Source organism: Vanellus vanellus, assembly GCF_965231255.1.
Source record: "Vanellus vanellus genome assembly, chromosome: 7".
Taxonomy (NCBI): domain Eukaryota; kingdom Metazoa; phylum Chordata; class Aves; order Charadriiformes; family Charadriidae; genus Vanellus; species Vanellus vanellus.
Window position 1 is genome coordinate 19,271,334 of NC_138912.1, and position 10,597 is coordinate 19,281,930.

Below are 10,597 nucleotides of genomic sequence, written 5' to 3' on the forward strand. Positions count from 1 at the left end.
CTGTCCAAAGCTTTCAGTTTCTAGGAATTTAAATGCCGCTGAATTTAAGCATACGAAGTTCTGAGACCCAGTACCGGCAAGAACTTTTGCTATTGACTTAAAAAGAACCAGACCTAGAGCCCCTGCCAGTGCTTAAAGAGTCCGGCCCACATCATACCCCAGGGAGACTGATTATCCTTATAGTTGCTGTAAGAGAGCATAAACACCATCCATCTCTGCATAATCGCTTGGCGAGTTTGGCTGTGCGCCGCTTGCCCCTTTCTCTAGGCTGTATTCTGCCTGGCGAGCCTGCGGCAAAGCCTGATGTCTACGTGCAAGCTGCGACTGGGTAGGAAATGGATGTACTGTCCCGTCAACGTCTGACTTTTCAAACGTTGTCTAATAATGAAATATCTGGAAAAGTTAAACATTTCTGAAAACACACTATTCCCATCTCCAGCTTTACGTCATTTTGTCTTTTTGAAATGTTTCATTATATTTGTTACCTTCTTTCTTTCTGAGTTAAAAGTTTATTCCAAAAGCAGCATATCTCAAACAAACATGGTTTAGCAGCAATTTCATCCTGAATGATACCAACAAAAATTGCTCTTGGAGTCTCCCAAAGCATAGCAGTATCATTATGATGAAGAGGAGTTTTGTGGGCACTGGAATACTTTTTTCTGGACTTTCTGTGAGTTGGCTGTTAATAAGTGGTCACAAGTTACTGATGTGCTCTTGGTGAGGGGATCCCAAAGGCCGGAGCATGTTAGGTCTGGTTGAACCATGAAGAATGGGGTAATAAAAATTCTAAAAAGATCAAAACCCTATTTATTCCTCATACGGACTCTGCCAGTGCTGAAGAAATCCCTAAAACAATGGAGTTTCCCAGGACAAGTTTCCTTGGTATATATTCGTAAACATTAGGAATTTTCAAAGTTCACCAAAGGGCTCTGAGAAGCAAGTAAAGAAAATAACCTTCCGTTAAGACTAAATAAGACTTCTGCTTACTGTATTTCATCGGATAAATCACTGATTTTAAATTTTCAAAGGCTCGCAGGCTCAACTCAGTTTAGACTTCACTAGCCTTGCTCTGTACCTGAATAATTACTCTTTGCATCAGGGCCACATTCACATAAACCTGCTGCCCAACTTCATAAATAACGCACGTTTACAAAGATTAGTCTTCGTTGCAGAGAGCGAATATTGAACAGAAGAGCTCAAATCAAGAATAAAAAAAAGGCTGTTGTAAACCTTGTGTGACAGCACTGTCCCCTGACTTAATGGGCCTCATCTGGCTGTTATCACAGATATTCTTTCATTAAAGCTCTGCTTCATTCACAGGTGTTGAGTGATGCTGCAGGAACCAAATATGAGCCAGGCAAAAGAAGGTGGATGTTTTCTGTTTTCAAGTAACCCCGGTATTTTGCCTTTGGCCTAGCAATTGATTTTAGTCTCAAGCCCAAGATCAAATCAAAAACTTCCCTGCTGAATTGCATGCTATAACTGCATTGAGCTAGCATTGCTCTCCCACCCTGCAAACAGCAACGATTTTTCAAGGGATGCGTTACTATGCGAGTGAAATGGAGATTTGCATTTTTTTCTCTCTCTGGACTTTTTTTCCTATAAGTGTGGTCATGACTGAACTTTGCTCTGAGGAAATGCTTGCTTATGTTTGCTTCAGAAGGTTTCGATTAAATGCCAAAGGCCATTCCACTCTTTCTATACCCTCCACTGCAACATATCTCCTTTCTTCCCTCCTGGAGCTGTAGGAGAGGACGGTGGAGAAGCACGACCACCTGAAAGTAATAAAGTCAGAATAAACCACAAAAACCTTGTTTAATTGCTCAGTTTCAGAACGCAGACTGAAAAAAAGCAGCTCTTTCATTCCACTCTGCCATAAAATGACCACAACCAACAAACAAATGGCCAAAGCAGCCCATTGCTAACCGGCAGCTGACAGAAACGCACAATCACTCATTATCTGCTCTCAGAGCTGATGATTGAAAAACGTCGGTTAGTTCAGCCAGGTGAAGAACAGCGAGACCCCGAGGGCCGTCCGCATATAAAAGCTTGCACTGTGGAGCTAATACCATATATTTGTCTTTGAACAGAATAGCGTGAACCCAATAGCCTGCTTGTCACGGGGCAACCTCAGTGAACCCCTTGCAAAGCGAGCCTGCGCCTCACGTTGCCCCCACATCAGCTAGGCTGCAACCTATTTTTAAAAATGTACATTTAAAATTTACTGAAACTACGGCTAGCTTCATTTGCTATAGCTAACTCGTTGGAACTAGCTTCTTACATTTGAAGTGCAATGTTTTCAGAAAAAGACAAGGAACTAGTCTGGGTGGTCAATATGGGTTTCCTTGTTACAGAAGCAGTTGGAGGTGCAACCCCCTATGATGGGGCTTAATTTTCTAATCAACCCTGCTTCTTCCTCTATCTGTCTATCTATCTATCTGTCGTTGCTTCTATGTGCACCTACAAATGTCAGGGAAGCTGATATGCCATGAAGTGCTGTCAAATGCACAGTAAGACAATTATTTTTTTCCTCCGGCGCTCCCATTTTAGCAGCCCTATTTGAGAGGTAAGACAGACAGACAGATCTGCATTTTCAAGCTGCCGATGACAGGAGAGCTGCCGAACCAAAATAACTGGAAACCTGAGTCCTCTATAAAAAGAACAGCTAGGGATCCGTCACTGACAGTGCAAACTGGTGTGCTACCTCAGATAACCCCCTCGGTTTGCCTCGATATCTCCTCGGATGAGGAAAGAGTTACCCTGGCTCTGCACAACGCTCTCTGCTTGTACTGGCAACCGGAAACCGGGACACCAGTCCGCGGCCATGAACGGGCTCCAGGGTACCAGGCAGGTACGGAGTTGCTGTATCTAGTCCTTATTTACTGACTTGGGCAATGATCTGCCCGTGAAAGGCTTTGTATCTCACTACTGGTTTTTTGCTAAGTATACTACCTTAGATCATCTTCCATGGTGTGTTCTAAGTCGGCCAAAACAGATATTTTACCACAAGCGGAACAAAATTTTTTATAGCGGCAAACAGTGCGATGAGCTACTAAATGGTAGCAGAAATACGTGTAGCCAAGCCTTGAGGCGACTCCTTTTGTGCAGGCTTCAAGCATGGAATAAAATAATTCCCCAGGTCACGTTTAACGCCTGCACATAGGTGCTGTGACACAGCAGCCCCAGCTGTGGCACGCGCTCCCCGATAAGGCAGCAGCACAGCTGCACGGTGCCCTGGGGGGAGCTGCAGGGACAAACATTCAAGTAGCAGAGGCTCATAAAACTTCTCCGGAGTCATTCACTCATTTTTTATAAGGGGTGAATAGAGGAGACTTGGGAAGCGCCACCCACGTGCCCGACCCTCCCTTGTGCTCGCGGGGGGCGTTGGGCTCTGCGTAGCGCTGCCAGGCAGGGAGCTGGGGCTGGAAGGATTTGTAGCTCTTCCTAAAGAGAAATAAACCCCTCCCAACTAGCAAGGCTTCCAGAGCACAGGTACTGTTTTCAAGCACTTTCCCCAGGCGAATGCCGAGAAAGCATCATCTACCTTTGAGAAGGTGCTGGCAGTCACCAAGAGATAAGAAAGACAGAGAAGGGAAAGGAGAGGAAGAGGGTGTAAGCGGCGGGGTGCGACTGGAGATGGGGAGGACCAGGGAAGGTCATCCTGAGTAACCGGCGCCAGGGAACAGAGCAGTGCTTTCCAAAACCTTGTCTGCGTTGCCAGTTAGTTCTTCAGGCTTCATCTGTGTGACATTTAGTGTCATGTACTGGCACGAAAGGCAGGAACTTCAGTCACCAAGGGTCCGAGCTAAGAAACTGAAGTCTTACTGTCCTATGAATACTCTTATTATACATACAGAGACAGTGTACCGATCCGTGTGCCACACGTCAGTCAGCAGAAGTCTTCCCTCTCCAGCCCTTTCATGACTGGTTTTTCTCTCTGCTTCTGTGTAGCTTGAATCCAAACTGGAGGTGTCCTTGTCACCACCTTGCCATGCTCACACACTGTCTCCTAATAAACTCACAGACAGCAGTGGAGCTTTTCAGTTATTTACCTCACAAACAAAGCAGAGAAATATAATTTGTGTGAGCCAGAAAAATCCTGTATCATCCGTTCATCACCGTACGACCCCTTTGCTTCATGTAGAGGATTTCCTACATCAGGGCCTGTCACATCCTCAGACAGCGCACTGATCACCATGGGTGCGAGGTGAAAAGCCATCAGCACCATTCAAATTAAATGTCCAAAAATGCTTTTTCACTGAGGACAAGGACAGTTATATTCCAGGATGACAGATTTCTACCCCTGGCAGCATTATCTTACAATGTAGGGCTCCAGCTGCTTTTCAACAAAGCTGACAGTCTATAATTTCAACTGGGTATTAGGTTTGTTCCACCAGGTAACATCCTTTAGCAGTGACTTTAAAGCAGCCCTACTTTGACATGGGAAACAATATCCACTTCACATGGAAATCCCATGTAGCAAATCCCTGTTTGCTTTCCAGCTGCTTGAAAAGGCAGGTGTTTGAGCAAGCCCACTCCTGCCTGCCTTCCTGCTGCTCTATTAGGGCCTCATCTCCCGCCTTTCCGAAAGAGGACAAGATGGTACAGCACAGTTTCAGAGCAGGCTCCTGCAGCGCTGTAGCTCCCTGCTCCCCTCTGGCCCCAGGTCAGGGAGACCGATTCCTGCCAGGGAAGGGTCTGCTCGGCTGCCCCTTTGAAACACTTGCACTGAGACATGAGACCCCTGAAAACAGGAAGAGCAAGTGCCGTAAGCAGGCAATACAGTAGGGCATTGAGCCTTAGGGGGGGGAAAGAAGGAAAAAATAAGATGGAAGGGGAGAGGAAAAAATCGGGGAAAAAAAAAAAAGAAAAACATGGGGAAAGAAAAGAAAAAAGGGGGAAAGGGGAAAAAAAGGGGGAAATAAAAGGGGGAAATAAAAGGGGGAAATAAAAGGGGGAAATAAAAAAGGGGGAAATAAAAGGGGGAAATAAAAGGGGGAAAAGGGAAAAAAAAGGGAAAAAGGGGTGGGGAAAGGGAAAGAAGGGGGGAAAAGAGGGGGAGAAACGTGGGGAGAAAGGTAAACCGCGGGTGCCCCCCGCGGGGGGGCGGCACACGGCGCCCCGCAGCCCGGACAGCCGCCGCCGCACGGGCGGGACACGTGAAGCGGCGACAGCCGCCCTCCCCCCCCCCCCCGCGGGGCGCCGGCAGGCACAGCCCCACCGCACCGCACCACGCCGGGCCGGGCCGCACCCCCGCGGGGCCGGGGCCGCCCCTTGGCCTCCCGCCGCGGGAAGAGCCCCATAAAGGCGGCGGCGGGGCGGGCGAAGCGTAGCGCAGCGCAGCAGGCGGCGGAGCTGCCCCATGCACTGCAGCAGGTAAGCGCCGCCCGCTCCCCCCTCTCCCCCCCGGCTCCGCGCGTTGTCCCCGGCCCCGTTCTCGCTGCGCGGTCTCTGGGCCGCCCGCTCCATCCCCGCGGGAACGACGGCCGGGCGGCCACGGGGCTGCAGCCTGCGGGGGAACCAACCCCCGAAACTTGCAGCGCTCTCCTCCCCTCCGCCGCTTTTACGGGTCCTGCAGGGCGCCCTTGCGCTGGTGTAGTGCCCGTTAATGCTGCCGGACCCGCCTCATCTTGTGCTGGCACTTCATTTTTTGCCTCTTCGAGCAGCCTGCCTTTTTCAGGTTGTGTTGTTGAGGTGTTTTTTGTTGTTTTTTTTTTTTTTTTTTTCTTTCTCCTCCCCCCCCTCCCCTTTTTTTTTTTTTTGATACTGCAAAGGCATAGCAGCAGTTGCCCCAGGAGCTGCTCATGAAAGTTCCAGAGAGAGTGTTTTTGAAGACTCAGTTCTTTTCCTATTAAAGCAAAGCAAAAACTTGATTGATTTGTTACTGCTATTCTCCTCATCTGACTAATTATGGCAAATACTGCCATAATAAAAAAAGCAAGGAGAAGAATTAAGAGGCCAGCACAGATCCTGCTTTTTTTGGCAGGGCTCTGGAATACCAGTGAGAACCCTGGGAAGGAGAGAGCCATTTATTTAAGTGACAATGCAAGAGCTCTGGCTTCCCATGACTCAACAAAAATCCACATTTCCAGCAAGGACTGCATCCTTCTGAGAAGGGATGTGCTGCAGTTGAAGCCCCTTTTTACAAATACTGAAGCTAAACTGGCTTTGAAGGGGCCGTGTTCTTGCATAGTAATTGTGATTTTCGATATCCGACCGGGAGGGTTATGAATAAGTCTTTACAAATAACACTGTAGCATTCTTATTGAACACTTGCAGTAGACTTTTGGTGTGGACTTTGGGGATTATTAAAAGATGTTTTTAAGCTAGTTCTTCAAGCCTGATGAGGTGAAAAAATAAAGTGTGTCCCTGTCGTTCCCCCCCCCCATTTGCTCAGCAGTCAATGTTAACAGTGCAAGAGAGCTCTGTTACCTAGACCAGGGTTAATACCTCATGCAAAATATTTCCAAAGGTGCTTTAGCATTTTTATTCACCTGAATTAACCAAAATTAGAGTGCCTAACAAATGCATTTATGGTTATTCAGAGCCACAGCGTGATGGATCTGTATCAAGGTACACAGCCTCCCATTTGATGCTCCAGTGGGATAGGCAACTTACAGCTTAATATAGTGCTGTCTCTGCTCAGAGATGAAGCGGCTGATCCAGCTTGCTGGAATTTTAAGAATGGGCTCAGAGTCTCTAAAAGGGAAGCTCGAGTGGATGAGCACTTCCGCTGTAACTGGATCTGTTTTACTGGTGACTAGAATGTTCTTTTCTGTATTTTCAAGGAAGTGTGTTTAATTAGCTGTCACTAAAATCTATTTTTCAGAGGTTCTGAAAAAGCAGATGAGACTACATTTGAATTGAAAGAGTTCAGAATTAGCAAGAAATGACTGAACACTCTCACCCTAGTTCCTTACCTTCAACTGTCAATTTTAATTTAGGCTGCATTATTTAAAGCCGTGCAAAGACGAGGCCATGAATAATTAAGACAGCGGATGAAGCAAATATGCATTCTTAAGAAGCTTCTTACCCGATGTAACAAATATTAACGTCCTGTCTTTCTGCTCCTTTCAGGATGATACAGATCTTGGACCCGAGACCCTTGCCAAGCTCCATCATGCCTGTGGACGTGGCCATGAGAATTTGCTTAGCCCATTCTCCACCGCTTAAGAGTTTTCTCAGCCCCCTCGAGGACTGTCAAAGAAACAACTTTGTGAACAGATTCAAACCTCTCAGACCGTGTCTTCACGTGAAACGTGACTCTGACGCTCAGAAGAGCGACTGGAACCACTCAGCAGCCCGAGCCAAGAAGCGAGTTGTGTTTGCAGATTCAAAGGGGCTCTCCCTGACAGCGATACACACCTTCTCTGAGTTCCAGGAGCACCCCGGGTGGGATCTCCAGTTTGACCTCTTAGGCCTTGAAAACATAACGTCTGGCTTAAAGCTACACGAGGAGAAAAACTTGATTCTGGGTTTCCCTCGGCCCTCAGCTGACTACCTGGACTTCAGGAACCGCCTGCAGAAGAACTTGGTCTGCCTGGAGAACTGCACCCTGCAAGAGAAGGTGCTGTCAGGGACTGTGAAAGTGAAAAATGTGAGCTTCGAAAAAAAGGTTCAGGTTCGAATTACCTTTGATACGTGGAAGACCTACACGGACGCTGAGTGTGTATACATGAACAATGTTTACAACGATTCTGAAAATGATACTTTCTCATTTACTATTGACTTGCCTCCTGCCATTTCATCGGAAGAGAAGATAGAGTTTTGCATTTCTTACCAAAGTGGAGAACATACCTTCTGGGATAATAACGAGGGTCAGAATTACAAGATTCTCCACGCAGAGTGGAAGCCTGATGGTGTTCAGATACCGTCTGCCAAGAAAGACTGTGCAGATCTTCAGACTCCAAGGAGGGGACAAGAGAGAGAGCCTGATCAGCTAGGCAGCCCGAGGCTGTCCAGCGGATTCTTTCCCCAGTGGCAGAGCTTGGGGCGTATTGAAAATTCATCACCATATTGGTGATTACTACTAGCGAGGAAGCATTCTTCCATTTGGCAACAGAACAGCGTTAGTTTTCTGGTTCACATACTACGTGACGAAACCACCTGGCAGGTTTTGTTGGCTGTCTGAACAAATCCAGATTCACTACTCCGCAGGACTTGTTTAACCGTATTATGCTACTGAAGTTCTTAGCCAAAACTTATCCTTGGAAAGAAAGAAAACCAAGATAAAACCCATGCGTATGCCACCTACTATAGAAATAGCATGCCCGTAGCTTATGTATACGCTGCTTTCTTTCTGCTGTAGACTCTCGCTGAGTCACTAGGGGAGAGGCTTTTGTGAGGAAGTGTGGAAGGCGACGGTATCTTAGCAAGCCATAACTGCATGTGTGAGAGTATGTGTGCGTGCGCAGGGACCTTACATGAACAGGACATCCCACTTCATTTTGCACCTATTAGGAGTGCAGTAGAGATGAGGTGATGCTGTTGGGACGGAGGCTTGCTATGACCCTCTACGTGCTTGTAGCAGGGGCAGGTAGGACTGCATGGCTAGGATTTGTGGCTTCAATACAGGTTAAGAAACTTAGAGAGGATAGTGGAAAAGTGGGAGAAGGGGAAGAGGTAGGATGTGCTGTATAACTTGGAGATGCACAGTGTTCTAGTTTCTTCTTTCCAAAGCTGGTCTTCTAAATCCCAGAGAAACTTCTCTGGGTCAAAAAGGAAGATCCAGAAAACGATCCAGAGGATCGTGGAAGTGACTGCTGCTTTGGGAAGACATCTGTGTCCTTGTTGGCTTTGTGAATAATAAAGGTCTTGCACGTGAGAACAAATCTAACCTTGACTTCATCATCCTACTCACTTAGCAGGCAGATGTCATTCTAATGTCAAAAGAAAAATGTGCCTTTTAAAAAAAATTTTAAAACCACCCTACATGCCAAATACAGGGTTAGGTGACAAAACAGACCAAGTGATTTGTAAACTTCCTAATCTGTAGCAGCATTGGATGATTTGACTCATCACCTGCTCTGATCTTACAGCATCTGGTGGTCAAGTGTCCTGCTCCCTATTGCAAAGTTAGCAATGACTTTTCACAAGTGCGTAACATAGGCGAGGTCCTTCATATTGAAGACAGTGAATTAGCTGCACGTTCTGAAAGCTAATTTCTTTTAAAGAGCAGGGTTGCTACTAGTTTTTTTCTAGACTGAATATAGGCTTGCACATAAATAGGAAAAACTGCTCTGTTTTATTGTACCTCATTTTTTGAAGGTTTTTTTTAGACTTCAGTAAACTAATGCATATTTTGTATCTGTATGCTTATAATTTAGCTTTCTGAGCTGTCAAACTGTAAGGGTGATCTGTGTTTCATGCAAGACTTGTGAGAAATTGTCCAATACATACTCAGCAGGTGTGAATGCTGGCACACCTTTTAGCTTTACAGAAATGGTGTTAACATCAAGATATAAATCACATTTCTGCCCATTGCTAAGAAGTATAATATCCTGAGTCTGTAGCTACTTGCAATACAGTGAGACGATAAATACTAAGGTGAAATAAGCCTCCTCCACTAATTGCACTTTTTCCTTATGTAACCCTTACTGTTATGTGTAAACTAGCCGTTTTAAGAATAAATTGTATTTTGATACATGTGGTTCTTACTGTGTCAGCTCAATCTGTCTATTTTCTCAACTTCTTTAAACAACTTCAGTTGTGATATAAGGTACAACCAGTTTGTTCTGTGCCATGGGATGTTGATAAAGCTGGCTGTGGTATGGTGTCTCAGGTCAGCAGCTGGCATTACCCTGAAGATGAGATCCAAGATCTTCACTAAATGAGTGATCTTCAGACGTATTCACCTTGTGAGTTGTGTCATTAAAAAAAAAAAAATCCAAACTAAAAAACCACAAACCCTGTATCTCAACAAATGTTACTGGAATATTTTGCTTTGACAGATTCTGCCAGGAATCCCACTGTGCCATGGACGAGTCTGTCTGGCAGGACACTGTCTTAATCCGACTGCTAGACTTAACCTGCCGAGCTATAGCATATGTGATGCTTGCATGGGCACATCTAGACAGCAGCACTTAATGTCTTCTGGCTCGTTTTCACCTGGTACTTGGCTCATTATGCTGCCCTCTGCAGCTATACCGCTGTTTGGGGCAGTGGGAGGTTGGGTTTTTCCTCTTACACCCAGGAGCCCAGCTGAACCGCCATCAGTACCAAACGACCCCGCAAAATCAAGTGTCTGTCTCTGAGCCAGCCATTCACCTTTCACACTGCAGTGTGGACCTACCCTTGCACGCACTCAGAAGGGAGAACACGGTGTGTTGTTTCCCAAGGGCCCTAGTTCCCCCGGGAGCGGAGGGACTTGGTAAACCCCGGCTTCTCCTAGGTGGCAATTTAGACCAGCACAGAGTAAGAACAAGCTAGCCAGCACCAGCTGCACAGCAGATACTTTACATGGGATTTCCTAAGACAGTAAGTCAGTGACAAGTTGCAGTTTAGTTCAATCCGTTGCACACAAAGTCAGGGGGTTCCCAGCAAGAAATCTAGTTTAATTATGAAAAAGCAATTCCCAAAAGGCAAAAGACAACATGGC

The 10,597-nt window shown here is 46.3% G+C and overlaps 1 protein-coding gene across 1 annotated transcript; it reads left to right on the forward strand.

Moving 5' to 3' along the window:
• Positions 1 to 5,343: 5,343 nt before the first annotated feature.
• PPP1R3C (protein phosphatase 1 regulatory subunit 3C) lies at positions 5,344 to 9,639 on the forward strand. The gene is made up of 2 exons (XM_082486286.1): positions 5,344 to 5,376; positions 7,078 to 9,639. The coding sequence occupies exons 1-2, from the start codon at positions 5,363 to 5,365 to the stop codon at positions 8,021 to 8,023; spliced, it is 960 nt and encodes a 319-aa protein (XP_082342412.1). The 5' UTR covers positions 5,344 to 5,362; the 3' UTR covers positions 8,024 to 9,639.
• The last annotated feature ends 958 nt before the right edge of the window (positions 9,640 to 10,597 follow it).